Source organism: Pteropus vampyrus, unplaced genomic scaffold, assembly GCF_000151845.1.
Source record: "Pteropus vampyrus isolate Shadow unplaced genomic scaffold, Pvam_2.0 Scaffold68, whole genome shotgun sequence".
NCBI classification, from domain to species: Eukaryota; Metazoa; Chordata; class Mammalia; order Chiroptera; family Pteropodidae; genus Pteropus; species Pteropus vampyrus.
In genome coordinates, this window is record NW_011888849.1 from 998938 (window position 1) to 1017633 (window position 18696).

The following is an 18696-nucleotide window of genomic DNA, read 5'->3' on the forward strand; positions in this document are numbered from 1 at the left end:
CGGGGCAGGTAATAAATATATAAATGCACAAATAAAGAATTTCATGGAAGTGAAAAATACGGTGAAGAAAAAAAAGCAAGTCGTGAGATGGGCTCCTCTGAGAGAGATATGCTCTGAGACCTGGGGACAGGAGTGGCTGGGGCGGGGATGGTCCAAGTCCCAGGAGTCCAATAAGTTTGTGGCTTCCAGACAGGAAGGATGTACAGGGCAACTTACTTGTCGTTGCAGTGTGGTTCTCACTCCCTGAATCCAGTTTGGGCTCTGTTTTCTGGGACGTTTCAATTCTACCACTTTGTTCCAATGAATGTATTACTGACCTTGTCATCAAGACTAAGGAGGGGACAGAAAGTAGAGGCCAAAATGTCCTGCTCTCTCTGTCTTCTGTTCCTGAAGATTCTTGAAATAGCATTATTTTCTTTATTGCTGCCTCTTGGGACTCGTTTCTGGGCTGTTCCATTGATCTCATCAGTACCTTCTCAAGGATAAGACAAATCCAAGTGACCTCTAAATAGGACCAGCATTCTTCAGCTATAAACTGCATCCACATTTACCAATGGCTATTATTATGTGACCTTTTATTCTGTGCAGACATAATGCTGAGCTGTTTATTAAAAACATCTCAAAAATCTCACAATTCTGAGATACTAGTTACATTCATTTTACAATGGAGGAAACTGAGGCACAGAGAGAACCAGGGCCTACTGTGCCTAGCTGGTTAGAGGCAGGGTCAGGATTCAGACCCAGGCCATCTGATTCAGAGTCCGCGTGGTTTCCACACTACTCTCTCTGTAGCTACCACCATCTGATTTTCATCTCCATGGCAAACCCCGTAGCTGGGCAGGGCAAGGGTGAGCAGCCCACTTTACAGGCGAGAGAAACAGGCCCCAAGAGTCCTGTTGACAGTGCTAGTCCATGATGGGGCCAAGATTTAGGTAGAAATCCCTGACTCCATGCCCCAGGTTTGTCCAGCACCCTTGGTAATGCTTCATATTCATGGCGAAGCCACCACCTTTAGAAAAACGTTCTTTGTACAAAACATTTGTGAAAATAGTGTCATTTTCCCAGAACCTCACCAAGCGAGAGAATACTGTGCTCTTATCTGACGTGTGGCCTATCTGTTCATTTCTGGCTTTATTATCTTGCCCATCCTCTTCTTTTCTGCTCATGTTTGTTGGCTTGTGCCCTTTTGCGTTCTCTCTCTCACGCATTCGTGTGTATGCACATGCACATACGTGCACGCGCACACACACAAGAAAGTCTTTGTTACTCAGTCAATTCTCTCAGGTTCACACACATCATTTTCCCCTAGCTCACACTCCGTAACACATATGCCCAGGGACTTCACGCTCACTCAGCTCCCAGGCACACACATGTGCACACCCTCTGTGCCGCACACCCCAAGGCCGCGTGCCGGGGCCAGGGAGTGGAAGTAATCCTCTGGCACGGCAATATGATCGTTTTCCTTTTCTTCCGCTGATCCAGCCCTGAGGTCTAGACAGGAAAAGGCACGCAGGGCAGGAAGGAAGGCTTCGTGTGAGGGAGACAGGGAATCGGGGAAGGCCAGCCTTTAAGGGAGAAAGGCGGCCCTGTCTGAACTGTTTGTATCAGAGGAGCCAAGCACAGACTTAATTAAGTGGCAGGAAAAGCCTTGCTCAGAGCCACCCAGGGAGGAAGTGATGTTGTCAGGCTCTGCTCAGCCAATCCTTGTCTGGCATGCATGCAGGCTTCCCCCGATCCAGGTGATGTGACCAAGGAGATGCTGGCGCTGCAACCCCTCAGATGGCTCCGGTCCCTGACCTCAGTCTTAGGGGGCAACTTTCTTCTTAATGAGACTCTCGGGAACTCTGGGACAGGAATTCAGGAAGGGGCAAAATTCCTATGTCCTCGGCCATCATTCAACACAATCCTGCCACATCATGGCCTCCAAGTCAAATTCAGTGGAATGTCAGTGTCTTCCGTAAGATGTTAATTGGTGTTGGAAGAAAAAGTATTTCTTCATGCAACCAAGATACCTGGGTTAAAAAGATAACTGCAGGACTTCTCAGAGCCTTTGGTTTGCCCAGAGGAATGCCGAGATAGTTGTTTCTCAGTCTTATTTGACCAAAGAATCCTTTTTCTCAAAAGACACATATTACCTGTCTTTGAATCCAGTATCGAATCATGATGTTATGGGCCACATGTGGATACAATGCTTCATCTGTGGACATGATTCAAGTACCTTTTCTCATGTGGCTGTCTGCCCCCGATAGGCCCCTGTCTGGCTGCAACAGTCTAAAACAGTCACTGAGATTTGTCTAGAAGACATCCTGGAAGCTTTTCTCTGGAGCCGCATAGACACACACCCTTCCACTCACGTGGATTAACATTCCTGGCTCTTTGGGCAGGATCTCGTCCACACACCAGAGTGCAAGGAAAAGGGGAGGAGGCCCGGGGAGAGAGGAGGGATGGCAGGGGCCTCTCACAGTGTTCTGCCAACAAAATTTATTGAGCACCTACTATGGGATCCCTACCTCTGTGGACAGTGCAAACCCAGGACCAAACCCTGCCCTTCTGGAGCTTGTGCTGTTCAGTTTATCTCTCTCTCAGAACCTGCACCACGTTGCTTACCTACCACAAAAAGTACTATTTGATTATTTTTATCTCTATCTCAGAAGTCTTTGCACTCTAATATGGATGCTACATGGTATATCCAGAGGATCTGGGAGGAGAGTGGCAGCCTTCGCATCATGCCATGTTGGTGCATTCCACTCCCACTCTTCCCACTCCCACGTTCTTGTGGGGTGAGTCAGAATGTTCCATGGGGTAGTGGTCTCTATTGAGACAGAAGAGAGAACAGAGCGGGGCACAGATTGGGGGCTGTAAATCTGGGTGTTTGTGCCTTACTAATATCCCAGCTGGGTAGAGATGCCTGGGTCCCCCAGTTAATAGGCATGTGATAATAATGTTAATATTATAAATAGTTATTATTAGAATAGCTCTTGGGTTTTGAGCAATGAATTCATGCCAAATGCTTTCTAAACATATCTTCACTTGATCTTTTAAGGTAGGTATTATTATCACCATTTTTCAGATGAGAAAACTGACCACAAAGAAGTTAACCAACTGGCCTAGGGTCCCACAGCTAGTAAGCAGCAGACCTCGGATTTGAACTTGGGTACTTAAAGCCCATGATCATCTCCTGAGCAAGTGGATAGTATCTTGTTGTCCTTTTTACTAATCTGCACTACTTATCAAGTACCTCCACCCACTACCACCTGCCTGAGGGTTCTCTGCACAGAGTCTTGGTGTTTGGTGAAACACCTAGATGGGATCACAGAGACACTAACCTTGCATTTGTTTATTTAGAATGTATGAACTGAGCTGCTACTTACCTCAAGAAAAAGATCTGAAAATTTCTGTCTATGATTATGACACCTTTACCCGTGATGAAAAAGTGGGAGAAACGATTATTGATTTGGAAAACCGATTCCTTTCCCGGTTTGGATCCCACTGTGGCATACCTGAGCAGTACTGTGTGTAAGTTGCTTTGGTCATAAATGTAGACAATTAGATGATGTTAACACCTAGGGAAGCTGTGGCTGTCTACCTCAGTGCCTGTCTTCATGGAGCCACTGCTCCTTCGAGTCAGATATATGCTGCTTTTCATAATAGGATTCTTTCAGAGAGAATCAGGGCCATAGCATTGCCCAACTCCAGAAGGCGACATTCACAGTGGAATCTGTGTAAAACGTTGGCCCCTGGAATAGCACAGTGCTCTGCAGGGATTGTATAGGCAGCAGTGCTCAGAAAATCCCAGTGCCCTCAGCCTCTTTTTGTGAGTTCCCCCTCCTTGATGCCAGGGACTAAGGGCCAGCAATTTTGATGACAGGAATACCTTCCTCCTCCCCGCTCCAACTGATCAAATTTATGATGTCCCTCTTTATCTGAGTGCTTTTTTACAGTATCTAATGAGATATAGCTTGCCGGTTCCAGTTTATGAATTTGCCTATTATGATTATGGCGATCTCAGTCAAACTCCAAAGTTTTACAGAGGAGGAAATTGAGGGAGAAAAAGGAGATCAGTTGGCTGAGGCCAAAATAATTGTGGATTTTAGGTCTCCGGAATAGATTTCTAGGCAAAAGCCGAAATATAGAGCCCATTCCCAGCTCCCTCACTGCATGGGGGCACCTATCAGTTTGTCAGTAGGCGTGCAATGACTCCAAGAAGAACTTGTGTGCCCTGCAGTAACTCTGGGTGTGGGATGTTATTCACAGTTCTGGAGTGAATACGTGGCGAGATCAACTGAGACCAACACAGTTGCTTCAAAATGTAGCCAGATTCAAAGGCTTCCCACCACCCGTCCTTTCTGAAGATGGAAGTAGAATCAGATATGGAGGACGAGACTACAGTTTGGATGAATTTGGTAAGATGTTGTCATTGATTGCAAGCCAGTTACAAAGTATAGTTTGGGGGTGTATATAAATACATAAATCAGTTACAAACCCATTCCTGTTGCTGGATTTGCTTTGGGGAGGGGGATGGGCAGAGCAGTACCCCAATCATACCACAGGGGACTCCACATACATGACTATCTAACAAAAGATCCATTATAATAGAGTTTTACTGTCATGTCAGGTGTCAAAGTGGACACATTTTCTTGTCTGTCTTATGTTTTACTTGAACTTTTAGGTCATAACACTCGAACTTTGAACACAAAGTCCACGTAAAGCAAAAATGCTCAGATGGCGATGCAAGAATTTGTCTATCATTCTTCTAGCTTTTCTCTGAGAAACCTCAGCGATTCTTGGGGTTGGTTCAGTGAATCTGCCAAGTTCACATCTGGCTCACATCCAAACTTGGGGTCTTGCTCTTTCCCAAGCAGTAATTTATAACACAATCTGTCCTGCACATAAGCTCGGTAGAGCATAAGAGCTATGAGATGATTCTGTGTTTTGTAAGGAGGGGGTGGCAGTCAGACTGGCCTTGAGGTTTCATGAGATATCCAGAGAAAGCTGAGCAAAGACACACAGGAGTGAAAATGCTTCCTGATCCTCAACTATTTATTCTTGACATTGTAAGAAGCCATATTTTGTTTTTCCATTTGAAGACAGTCAATATCAGGGATAATCAGGAGTTTAAGAAATGTTGATGCTGCTGTTAACATGAGAACTTACACAGGAGATAGGGAATAAACTGGCAAGCAACATGGCCTAGCAAACAAGAGTACTCCAAGACAATTAAACGATATCCCCAAAAGCTGTATCTGTCATGACAATTGTTCTGGTTCCCCTTGTTACATAACAAATCACCCCAAAACTTAGCAGCTGAAAACAACTATTTTGTTTTGCTCACAGTTCTGTGGGTTAGCAATACAGGAAGGGCTCAACTGGGCGGTTCTCACTCGAGTCACTCATGCATTGGTTGCTGTCAGATGTCAGCTGGGGCTACAGTCATCCAAAGGCTCAGCTGAGCTGGATGTCCAGGGTGGCTCACAACACGTGGCTAGCAATTGATGCTGGCTCTTGGCCAGGCACTCAGCTGGGGCTGATGACCAGAGCACCTACTCGGGCTTTTTCAGTAAGGCAATCTCTGGGTACCCAGGCTCCTTACATGGCAGATGGCTTTCCCCAGAGCAAGCACCCCAAGAAAACCAGGCAGAAACTGTGTGGCTCTTTATGCTTATCTTCAGAAGTCATACAGCATCTTTTCTCTAGTTGTCAAATATCTCTCCAGACTCAAAGATAGGATATAGACTCCACCTCTCAATGGGAGGAGTGTCAAAGAACATTTGAGGGCTGTGTTTTTTAAATGCTGCTGTAATAACTGAACTAACAAATTTCAGTGGCTTAACACAATAGAAGTTTATTTCTCATAAATTTCAAACAGGCATTCCTGCAGATTGGCGGCCCTCTTCCAAGCAGTGCTTCGTGGGCTCAGGCCTTTTCATCTTAGAACCTGCCCATTCTTCAGCTCAGGTGTCAAGGTTGCTGTTTCCTTCTGTATCTAGAAGAGAAAGGCACATACAGGATCCTACATGAGAGGGTTTTATGTGCCAGGTCTATCTGAGACACACATGTCACTTCCACCTGCATTATATTCTAGCCTAGCCTAGTCGCATGGCCACACCTAACTGTAATAGAGTCTGGGAAACAGAGTCTGGCTGTGAGCCTCTGCCATAAGGTAAACATAGCTTCTCTTACACATTCTGGTGTGTTCTTGTCCCTTTGCTGTTGGTAGCCCACAAGTCAGGTATGAGACAGGTTGGGCAAGGGCCCTGGTCAGGAGCTTTTTCTATCAGTGACTCCTTCACCAGTCGAAGTTTGCACACTGGCACTGCCTGACCATTTTGCAAAGTCTGGAATGAAGTGCTGAGAGCCCCTCAGGCCATCTGGCTGAACTGTTCCCAGATGCCCATCCGTATTTCAATGCTGCTTTCCATTCCAGAAGCCAACAAAATCCTGCACCAGCACCTCGGGGCCCCCGACGAACGTCTTGCCCTTCATATCCTCAGGACTCAGGGACTGGTCCCTGAACACGTGGAAACAAGGACTTTGCACAGCACCTTCCAGCCCAACATCTCCCAGGTAAAGGCGCTCCCTACTTTTGAAGACCCATCATCCACACTCCAAACGCAATAGCAGACATAGACTTACCTCTTTTATTTCTTTTGGATACTTTTAGATACAAAAGAAATAGAATGAAACTCAGATTAGCCTCATCCCAAATGGGAATTTATTATAAGAGTTTTCAGATAATTCACTAAATCTAGACGAGAAAATTACTATGGCTCAGAACAAACTTGGACTAGAACCTTCCCTGTCTCTTGTCTGTTTGTCTCTCTGAGTCTACTTTATTCTGCCCTCTTTCTGTGGTACATTCCCATGAATGAGAATATTGTGTGTTTCTGGGGTTTTAATATAGTCCCATCTGCTTCCAAATGTGGAAAGGATGGGTTGCCCCGATTTGCACCCAGCTGTCCATCACCGGACCACTTGGTTAGAGGTAGGAGGGCAGGGCCTGGCAAAGCAACTGCTCTTGGCCCAGCTTGGGTGAGGCAGTGCCATCTGACCAAAGAGCCAGGAAAAAAGCTGGGCCGCAGTGCACATGATGGCTCTTTACAGGGACCATGTGGAGAGTGATGCGGACAGTTAGTTTCTAGAAGCTAGAGAGCAGTCTCTAGAGAAGCAAGGAGAGACATGGCAAACGACCAAATAATCCACATGGAAGTTTGTTATAATGAAGACTCCCAGGATATGCCTGCAGAGATCCAGATTCAATAGGTCTGGAGTGGGGCCGGGAATCTGAATTTTAACAAGTACCTGGAAGGGTTCTGATGCAGCTAGCTAGGAAATTCCACTTTAAGAAATATTAATCTAATGAATGCAAATTTTGTTGATAAGAACAGCAGACCCATGCACAAGCTTATCTCTAAAAAGTATCACAAATGGCCTGGGCTTACTATATGGCCTTCTTGTTTTTATTCTGTTCCACATTTTTACTTCTTCCTTCCTTCTTTTGTTATTCTTCCTTCCCCCAACAAGCCCTCTTTCCCCTCCCACCCTGCAATTGAATAAAGTCTCAAGAAATTACAAAGTGAGAAAGATTTCTCCCTGGGAATCACCAATACATACCACCACCACCCTGGCCCCCATCACCTCTACCTACCGCGTTGGACAGACTGTGGCTGGGTCTCAGGAGACACCTGGAGGCCTAATGCTCTGTAGCATGCTTGATGTATTGTAGAACTTTGAGCCCTAGAGATTAGTTGGAAGAGAGTCAGGATCATGGTAAAATATTCCCTTTTCAAGAGTTCCAGTTAATTCATTTTACTCACAATGCATTAGGAAGCCAGTCTAGTGGTTTCCTTGGCAACCTTCTTAAAGACCAGTCTGTTTTTGTAATGAAGGCAGAGTCTACAGAACATCCAAAAACAGTTTGGGGAATTTAAATTGGTTCACATGGTTGATGTAGTTTGTTAATGGCATTCCTCGTCTGTCTGGAAGAACATTCCAGTCAGATAGATGGGCTTGGTCTGTGGCAGTCAAAGACCTGAGCAGGGCCTCACCAAAATGACAGCACAAGTGTCAGTCAGGCTGTCACCCTTCCCATTCCTGAAAGCTTCCTCCCAGGTCGTGGGCACTAGTGAGCCAATGTCAGCTTGGAGAGCAGTCATGTTCTTGTCATTGAGTCTCTCCTTTGAAAGTGTCATGTCATAAGTCTTTCTTTAACGAAATTAAATACCAGTTTATACTACTTTCGTTGTCTATCTTGAGGTAAGTGGAGAAAGTCCTGAGTGTCACAGAACTGGGACTGACATCAAGTACACCGTAATGATGAATAGAGTAACGGCTTGAGAACCGTTCTGAGAGTTGAGGGCTGAACTTTAAGTTGTTGTAAGATGGTGTATGTGTCTGAGTGTGTATGTGTGTGTGCATTTGTGTGTGTTTATGTATATGTGTCTGTACGTGTTGGGGGTTGTGCTAGCAATGGGAAGCCCCTTGTTTTATTAACTGGGAAAGACTCACGACTGTGATACATGTGAGCACATGCAGCCCGCAAAGACTCCTGGGTGAGAGTATAGAGTGGGTGGCCTAAATTACATGGAAGAGATATAAGATTCATCTTGGTTTGCTCTTCTACTCTCCTTTTTTTTTTTTTTGCCTTCTATATGGACGAATAAATTAGGCCCAAAGAAATAGTTTCACCTAGGAAATATGAATGAAAAATGTAGTCTCTGCCACCTATAGCTTTATTTCTCTTTTCATTTTTGAATGGCTCAGGGAAAACTCCAGATGTGGGTGGATGTTTTCCCCAAGAGCTTGGGGACACCAGGCCCTCCTTTCAACATCACACCACGGAAAGCCAAGAAGTAAGTAATCTTGAGACCCTGCTATACTGGACGGGGATCTTGGAGCAGGACCAGAGGAAACAAAGCACCTGTAAAATGTGCTCTTTTCAGATTTTACCTGCGTGTGATCATCTGGAATACTAAGGACGTTATCTTGGACGAGAAAAGCATCACAGGAGAGGAAATGAGTGACATCTATGTCAAAGGGTAAGGTTAGCATGCGAGAGCCTTTGACAGATTCAGGGAATGAAACAGACTCCTTCATCAGTTTTCATTATTGAAGATGTTCACTGTAGGATCCTCAGTTGTTTGGAGCTATTTTATCTCATGAACGCAATCTGCTTAAGAAGTTCCAGGGAGACAAAGGTAGAAAGAGCAGAAAGAAAAGAGAAACTTGTATGGATCTTGTTTATGAGCAGAAGCATCTAATTACTATAAGAACTGATAAATATTTCTCCATTTCTCTTTTAAGAAAATGGGTTTTGTTGAGTTTATTAAGCAGAATTGTTATTTCTGAGACTTCATGGTCATGTAGTTCATTTTTATTCCTTTTCGATACCTTGAATGACTAGCTTTAGAAACACAAGGAAAACTTCTAAATTTTCATTTTTTATATATTTTATTACCAACAGCTAATGTCCATGAAAAAGAAGAAATATTAGCAGAATTTTTTTAAATCATTGATTCACTAACATTTACTGAATCCCTGTGTCCAGCCTGTAAAGTGGTATAGTTGTTCGTTATTCTGTTACTTACATAATTCAGTGCCAAACAAAGAGTTTATGTCACAATTAGTTTCATGTTATACATTGATCATAGATGTTGAGTACAGAACAGCATAGCAATTAAGAAGCCAGACTGTGGTGTCACACCAACTGGGTGGAAACCCTGGTACTTTCCCTACCAGCTGGACAAGTTAGTAAGCTCACTGTTTCTCACCTGTAAAATGGAGATAATGAGAGTACCCACTGCTTAGGGATAATCAGAAGCCTGAGTTATTGAAAGCATTTAGAATAGTGCCTGGCAAATAGTAAACACTATGTATTTTAATTAGTCAGGATTCTCTAGTGAAATAGAACAAATAGTCGTGTGTGTGTGTGTGTGTGTGTGTGAAGAGAGAGAGAAACTTACTATGAGGAATTGGCTCACCATAATCTGGAGGCCGTGAAGTCCCACCATCTGCCATGTGCAAGCTGAGAAAGCCAGTGGTATAATTCAGTATGAGTTCGCAGGCCTGAGAACCAGGGGAGTTGATAGTGTTAATCCAAGTCTGAGGTCAGGCGAAGATGAGATGAGATGTCCCAGCCCAGTCAGTGAGGCAGAAAAAGGGGTGAATTCCTCCTTCCTCTGCATGTGTTCTATTCAGGCCCTCAACAGATGGGACGATGCTCACCCACATTGAGGGAGGCAATCTAATTCACTGAGTCCACCAGTTCGAATTCCAGTTTTTTCCAGAAACACCCAAAATAATGTTTACTCTGGGCACCCTACAGCTAGTCACATTGACACATAAAATTAACCATTGTACTATGTGTTAGCTAGTAGTATTACTATGCCACATAGACTAAGTTAGGTCCCTTGATATGTAAAAAGGTAAAACTCATTGAAATGTAATATATTCATAAAAAACAAAGTTTCGTTTATGATCTCAAGTGACCTTCAATCAAAACTTTGTTAGACATAATTACTGTCATTTAGGATTACTGTAAACAGGGAATGTTTCATCAAGTTCTTCATTATTCTTTCTCATTTTAGAATCTTATTATCATTCCCCAAGGAAAACTAATCCCAGCTAATCATATATCTATATGCAAATTTATTTGACTATCATAAGCATTATTTTTTTTTCCAAACAAAAAAAAAAAACCAAAGAAAAACGGAACGAAAAAAAAACCCCTTAAACAAAAAAAAAAAAGGAAACCCAAGGGAACCATGTCACATTTGGAATTAATCTAAGTACTATGAGTGAAAAAATGAATAATGCAAAAATAACATGCATAGTACTACACACTTATGGGTATTGCATAAAGTTATGCACATGTGTACACATACATGTACTTAGAGTAGGGAAATTGTTTTAAAATTAAAATGTGAAAAGATTTAGATTTAAATTAAATGTGAAAAGATTCACCAAAAAAAACAAAAGAGAGAGAGAGAGATGGAAGAGCTGCAGGTGGTGAGCAGTCTGGGGGAAGATGGTGGTGACATTTTGGGGGTGGGTCAGGAAGCAAAGCCGCTAAGGGCCCAGCCAGAGAGCGTGGACTCTCTTTGATGAGTTAGTTTAAAAGCTTAAAAGTTAATTGTCAAAATGAATCTTTCAACTAAGTTAACTAGTCAGCTAATTGACCAGCAAAAAGTAAAACTATTGTCGTTGATTGATATTAATACCACTACTAATGAGCACATGACTTTCTATTCTCCATGGTCCTTGGAGGCAGAGTAAAGAGCTTGGACTTCAGAGTTACACAGACTAGGAGTTATATTCAATTCCATCCATTACTGGCTGTGTGACCTTTAAGTTAGATAGGCTCTCTGAACCTCAGTCTCCTCATCTGTGAAATGGAGATAGTTGTATAGTCGGGAAGAATAAAATAAGACATGCTAAGTGCCTGGTTCATAGAAGATCATCATAAACATAAGTTAAGGGTTTCCCCTTTCCCACTCTGGCCCTTCTAAGCCATGATCCCTCATTCTGTCCTCATGTGGGCCGTGTGACGGGAGCACATATCATTAACCTCATTTTATAGAAGAGAAATGAAGCTTAGAGAGTCAGTGGCAGAGCAAGTTCACAGACAGGCCTGCCTCCTACCAAGAACCTCCGTCTGTGGGGTCCAGGCATCAATATTTTTAAAAGCTCCCTAGTTGATTCCAATGCAATTTTAATGTGCAGTCAGTGTTGAGAACCATGCATTCAACCACTTTACCAGCCTAAAATTCAGTGTTTCCTCTGCTTCCAAACTGGGAGTCTTTCCAATAGCAGGCAGATGTGACAACAACTTCTTCCCGAGCAGTTCATTCATTCATTCCTTCATCAGATATTTAATTAATGTATGCTATGTGCCAGGCACGAGTCAAAAGAAACTTTTCAAATGTCAAAAGTTAAGATGTTAAATTGTTTATGGAAATGAATTTTCATAGATATGCATATGAAAATAACAGCTTACATCTCCCTTGCTAGTCTCATTAATATGATCAGAGTGACTCTAGGAATAATAAAAAAAGGAAGCTGTAAGATTATTTGAGCCGTGCCTGTTTTGTTTGCTTAAGTAAAATATGGAAAAGGAAATGCTAAAACAGAACTAACTTAAATTCATTGAGCCTATCAGCAGTGATGACAGACACTGATGAGTTATACTTATGAAGACTCAAATAATAGCCAGCAAGCTCCAACATTCCCAAAATAGAAGCGAAGTTGTTGATACTTTCCAGAAAATTTCACCTTATCCCTGTTAACTGAAGTCTAAAGGGTTTCCTGCTTTGGTTTTAGAGGAATTATATTTTATTTGGCTACAACTTGTGTTGAATGCAGCAGAGCGCCTCCCCTTCATAAATCAGCCCCTAGCTCCGTCAATAACTGGAAGCTGCCCAAGAAAAGTGCATTAATTCTCCTGCCCTTCACTCGCCTAATCACTGCACAGTTTTGCGGCTAGATTGCCTGTCAATCACACGAAGCTAAGTCTGTTTGCCTCTGCTTTTCAGCTGGATTCCTGGCAATGAAGAAAACAAACAGAAAACAGATGTCCATTACAGGTCCTTGGATGGCGAAGGGAATTTTAACTGGAGATTTGTTTTCCCATTTGACTACCTCCCAGCTGAACAACTCTGTATTGTTGCTAAAAAAGTGAGCTCTGAAATATGCCAGTGGGAAGTGGATGTTATGGGTCTTCCTTAATGCAGATACTCAGAGAATGTCGGAGCTGCTCAGCACCTCCGCAGTCATGAGTCCAGCTCCTTCTTGGTACAGATGGGGACTCTGAGACCCACAGAGGTGTAGATACCTGCTCACGGTCACACAGTTATGACAACTATCTGTGTAGTTGAAAGTATAAAGAACAAAACTTTCCTTCCCCTAATATGTTGGTGGCAAGGACCTGATAAAGGGTAGATAGACGTGAGGGTTTTATATCAATATATACAATAACCCAAGTATATGTCACAGGGAGACTGATTTCTTCCCATGATAAGCAGAACTGTTTTACTAATTAACCAAACAGAGTCAAAATATTAAAGTAGGTAAAATTTCCCTTTTAGAAGCACTTCTGTTCAGATTCCCAGTCGTCTTAATTTATAAGACTCTCTGTTACAGAGCTCAACTCAAACTGGCTTGTACCAAAAAAAGTGATTTGTTGGTTCATATTACTAAAAAGTCCAGAGATGACTGACTTATGGAATGCCTGGATTCCAGGTTGAACCAATGTCTTTAGAAATTGCTCTCACTTTCTCCTCCCCTCTGCTGTGCCTTCTTCTGTGGGCCTCGTTCCCTGGTGGGGGCAAAATGGCTGCCAGGGTCCTGCACTCTCAGCAACCTCAGCAGAAAGAGAACAAATCCCCAATGGCGCCAACCAGGCATCTGGAATTGGGCTTCAGCATCTCTGCCTGCTTGGGGTCATGTGCTTATCCCTGAACTGCTGCCTAGAGACGCAGTGCTGACTGGCCTGACTCTGGAGTTAGGGATAGAATTATTTCTTCCCAAATTGCATGGATCAGAGGAGAGGAGTCGCCAAGAAAAATTTGGGTCCTTTCCTCCCAAAAAAGGGGCCCGAACCCAAGGCAGGCAATAATAACAGATGTCTTTTATAGGCCCCTCCATCCCATTCCTACCCCGACCCGTGTTCTATAAACTTACCCTAGCTCTTCCTGGTCACCTCCGGTCCCCACATCTGATAAAAATATACCTGCCTCATGTCACACCTGGCCAGTGCTGGGGCTGTAGTGAACATTTTTCTGTGCCAGGTGAGATGGAATGCTTTCAAAGGGCACTTTCTGGAGACACGGAGTTCAACCTGGTGTCATATCATGCACATTTTCAGATGGTGAGGCAGACTGGGGAGGGGAAGGTGGAGGACTTGGGGTCAGGTAGGCCTTAAGTTACCTTTCCTATCTACCTACATCTGAAACTGGACACCACGCTCCCCCCACCACCACCACCCCCGTGCCCTGAGTGGTAATTGGAGCATGATCTCACACAAATCGTCAGGCGGAGCCAGACAATAGCAGAGTGGGCTTCTCAGCCTCTCAGAACCAGGCCCTTTGAGCCCTGCAAGGAGGAACACTCCTGGAATATTATCTGAAAAACAAAAAACAACTCAAACATCTTCCTTCAGTTTCATGAAGTATTGGGGAAATTCTCCTTCTTCTGGGGCCAGAGGAACTTAGGTATAATTGGGCTGTGGAGGTGTTGTTATTCTTGGCTAATGTGCCCAGGCAGAGCAGAGACCAGAGGTGAGAACTTGGAGGATGCCCAGTCCTCCCTCCACCTAACTCTGTGATGAGGGATCTGGGGGTCTCAGATGACCACAGCATGTAAAACCCAGCAATATTTTTCAAAAGCCAAAAATGCCAAGACGAATATGCACTGATAAAAGAGTAAAACCTGTGCCCCAGCGAAGTGGGAGTGCTTGGCAGTTGTGTGGGGTGGGCAGAAGGTCTGTGGGATGTGCAGAAGGTGGCTGAGCAGAAGTGACCCCCTGGCAGGTGCTATTGTGGGCCAGACTAGCACAGCCTGGCTTTGGGAGAACAATCTAAGCAAGACATAGTGGTCTTCTGGGGTGGGGGGTGGCGGGGAGAAATAGTCATTCCCCAAACCCCAGGAGCGGTAGCAGGAAGTCACACTGATAGGAACGTGGCAGGAAGCCTTCTGCTTGGGAATTGCCTGGGACATCCTTTTTGTCACCTAGCTGGTGGCCTTGAGATGTCCTGGGGAGCCCAACTGTCTTCCATACACTTGGGGTGGAGGGGTAGAACTAAGGGGAGGGAGTAGAGGGGTGGAGATGTAAAGGAGAGAGACGGCCCCATGCCTTGATGCTGGGTGTTTCCAAGGGGAGGGTTTTAGAATCCAGCAGTCAGTGTAATTTGGTTTGTCTGTTTCTCTTGTCATTTTAGGAGCACTTCTGGAGTATTGACCAAACTGAATTTCGGGTGCCACCCAGACTGATCATTCAGATATGGGATAATGACAAGTTTTCTCTGGATGACTACTTGGGTAGGGCTTACATTTGGATACTTTTCTCTAAGAAATTGTACCTGGAATTAGTGAAATCAATTAAAACCTGGAATTAATTATTTAAATCTCTAATACTTTGGGTAATTCGGGGTGGATGTCCCGAATTACCTGGATGGCCTCTGGGCAGTGTAGCCTGCCCATCCCTTGTCTCAGGTCCTCTAAGTAGTGGGCAAAGTAAATGTCACACCTTTCTGTGGTCCCCATCCTCTATAAAGAGCCCCCATGGAGGCTCTTGTACCAGCTCCTGCCATCCTATTAAGACTCAAATCCTATTTGCACAAAAGGATGCCACACCTTTGTCTCCACTTCCAAACCACCCACTCTCTCTCTTCATCACCTCAGAATTGGTTCCTTCCTCCTTCACGCTGCTCTCAAAAGTGACTGAGGTCCCCTAATGTCCTCAGCCATTGTTCTTCCCCTAGGTCCATCCATCCTTTTCTGTAGCTAAAGGCACTTGTTAAACATCCCATCACCCTTGGCCCCTCCATTTCTCAGCACATACCTCTCCACACCCAACAGCACAGAGCTGTTCTGATTTTCTCTCTCCCAGGCCTTGGGTCTGTCTCATTGGTTGGCTCTGTTTCTTCCCCCAACTCTTTAAATACAGGCCTTTGCCTTCTCCGGGGTCTTTGGCTCTTCTCCAGACCCCCTCGGTGATTTACCCACCTCAGTTGAAGGTATAGCTTCAACTTTCACCTTTCAGCAGGGTATGACTCCTGAACCAGGGTGTGTATGTAGCCTGACCACCCTCAGTGCCTGACATATAGTAATAAGAAACTATTATGATGACTCATACCACAGTATATAAATGTATCAAATCAACATGCCATACATCTTAAACTTACACAATGTTATATGTCAATTACAATTCAGGAAAAAAAAAAAAACTGTTGTGATGATTATTCCCAATTCCCCACCAGAAATATTCACCTTTGTTTGGCTAGCGCCTCAAATTTATCATGAAATCAAACTCAGCTTTTCTTCCCTGACCTCATACCTTGTGTCCTCATGAACTTCTTTTGCTATTCACAGCCCCTTCATTGTCCCAGCCACCCAGGTGAAAGCACTCAGAGTCCTCTGTGGGTCCTCCTCTTTTTCCTCCGACTCAGTCCTAACAATATAATCTGCTTTATCGCACACATTTATTTTCTTATTTCCATTTTCTTATTTCTCTGCCACTTGCCAGTTCAGACCTCATTTTCTCTTAGGCAACTGTTACAGTAGTCCCCAACACATCTCCCTGCTTCCAGAGCATCTTTCCTGGCAGAGGAAAAGCCCACAGTGGTCAGTGGCTATGTCTTATTCATCCCTTTACTCCTCATAGCACCAAGTATAGTGGCTTTGACTTGGTGTTTAAGAAGAGTTGAACATACAAATAAGTGTGCAAATATGCTAACTTATAAAGTTTATGGGCACTTAATTCCAGAATAGTGGTGGGGTTTTCCCTTCGAATTTAAACAAAATAGTCTGACAATAAATAAAGAGAATGAGTATATTTCAAAAGAGCTAAGGGACAAATGGCTGTAGTTATTATTGCCCAAAGGAGAGACGAGATAAAAGCAAGCATTAGCTCAAGAAAAGCTGAGTAAATTGTGGGCTATGGATCCATTCTAAGATGAAGAGCAGTTTCTGAGCCTGACAGTTTAGAGAAAATCCCTGTTGCTCTGCGGCCACCGTCGAAGACCAACTCTTTGTCCAAGTGGCCTGTAGCCTTTACCTGACATCACATATACCATTTTCTTAGGGAAAGGGCTCATGGGAATTCCCAAGCCCAAAGACAGTCAGTTAAAGTGCTCCTAAAGTGTTAATGCCTCACATCGTGGAAGAAAATAATGTGCTTCTCCAGGTACCCTGATGTGGGCTTCCTAGTTCCTGGTGAGAATTTCCTGTTGAGTTGTCACTTTCCTTCTCAAGCTCCTGTTTTTGGGGATACAGTAGGAAAGACTTGAACATGACTGTTCCTTGGAGTGACCCAAGTACCAGGAGTCTTTACCCAAAGCCAAATGACTGTGTTTAGGGCAGTTCAGAACTAATACGAGCAAAGTTCAAATTCAGGTTGAATGGAAATTTTGTCTATAGATGTTTAGTGTTTTTGAATTTATAGAACTCTGCTTATGCTCCTGTCTTTGAGAAATAAAACATGTGTTTTTTGTTTTTTGTTTTTTTTGAGATGCAGAGTGATAGAAAAATATTTCTTCTGCCACTTTCTGTCCTATCTGGGAAGAATTCTCAGTGTCTACCAGGGTTCTTTAACTCATTCATCACCTGTTCAAAATCACTGTGTGCCTCTCTTCTGACAGGGAACATTGTGTTCCCAGGTAAACAACAGAATGATCCACTTGAAGTTTATTGGAGTTTATTGTTTCCTTGGCTAGGTTTCCTGGAACTTGATTTACATCAGACCATCATTCCCGCAAAATCATCAGAGAAATGCAATTTGAACATGATTCCAGACCTCAAAGCTATGAACCCCCTCAAAGTGAAAACTGCCTCACTTTTTGAACAGAAGTCCATGAAAGGATGGTGGCCGTGCTACACAGACAAAGATGGCTCCCGTGTGATGGCTGTATGAGCATTTCCTGGTTGGGGGTTGTTTAGGCTTTTTATCATCTGGGGTTTGCCCTTTATCAATAGATTTACTCCGGAAGTGTTGAATTGGTGGGACTTTAGGTTATAGGAATGGTTCGTACTCGGGATCACAAGAGGAGATGGCAGATGCCTGGAGCATATGTTTGGGGTTGAATGGAAGATGGGGAGATTTGAATTGTCAAAAAACTGGGAGCCAGAGTGGATGCAGTGTATTTCTTTAGGACTTGCCTTTACCAGGTAGGCTAATTTACACTGAGCTACCAATACAATTCAGTCCAGAAAGGAGAACTTCACTTTTGAGCTGTTTTCATTAAAAAAAAAAAAAAAAAAGATGGAGGAAGCAGGAAGCAGGGAATGCTAACAACCACTGAAAAAGAAGGCCATAACTTGCAAGCAGGTTTGGAGAACTCAAAATATATTTTGATGTAAAAGCAAGAGTGCAGGTTGCCATGCTATATCACAAAAGACCACCTAATTTGTCATGTATTATTAGTAATAGTTAACATTTTACTTCACTGATTATGAACCAGACAACATGCTAAATGCCTTACATTCATATCCTTGTTTTTTAAAATGACTTTGAGTTATAATTTACATAAATAAACTTAAACTGAACTCATTCAGAGCACACACTTTGATGAGTTCTGACAGATGTATACGCTCATGAAACCACCACAATCAAGATCAAAATATTCCCATTACCTGAAAAGTTTCCTCATGTCCTTTGCCGTCCATTGCTCCACCTGTGCTGGCATAGGAAATCACTTATCTGCTTTCTGCCACTATAGGTGATTTTGCATATAATCTCATTTAGTTCTGCCGACAGCCCCATCAAATAGACATTATCCCCATTTTACAGATTCATAAAGCAGGCTTGGAGAGATGGAGCACCTTGCCACAGTCAGACACCCAGGTTGGTCTGACTCATCAGCATAGGACTTATCGTCTGTGCTCTACCACCTCAATGAGGATCAGGGTCAGGGTCAGGGTCAGGGTTCTCACATGGTTGGTGACCCAGTCAGCCTTCCGGGGTTCTAGAAAGTCTGTTACAAGCTT

At 43.6% G+C, this 18696-nt stretch overlaps 1 protein-coding gene across 1 annotated transcript in view; it reads left to right on the top strand.

Annotated features, from left to right (window-relative positions):
* MYOF (myoferlin) overlaps nt 1-18696 on the top strand; it is a 139345-nt gene that overhangs the window by 118874 nt on the left and 1775 nt on the right. The window contains exons 46-53 of the mRNA XM_023531470.1: nt 3346-3516; nt 4255-4403; nt 6425-6564; nt 8761-8849; nt 8940-9035; nt 12528-12669; nt 14931-15030; nt 17427-17617. Of these exons, the coding sequence (XP_023387238.1) occupies nt 3346-3516; nt 4255-4403; nt 6425-6564; nt 8761-8849; nt 8940-9035; nt 12528-12669; nt 14931-15030; nt 17427-17617 (1078 nt within the window). The remainder of the gene's footprint in view (nt 1-3345; nt 3517-4254; nt 4404-6424; nt 6565-8760; nt 8850-8939; nt 9036-12527; nt 12670-14930; nt 15031-17426; nt 17618-18696) is intronic.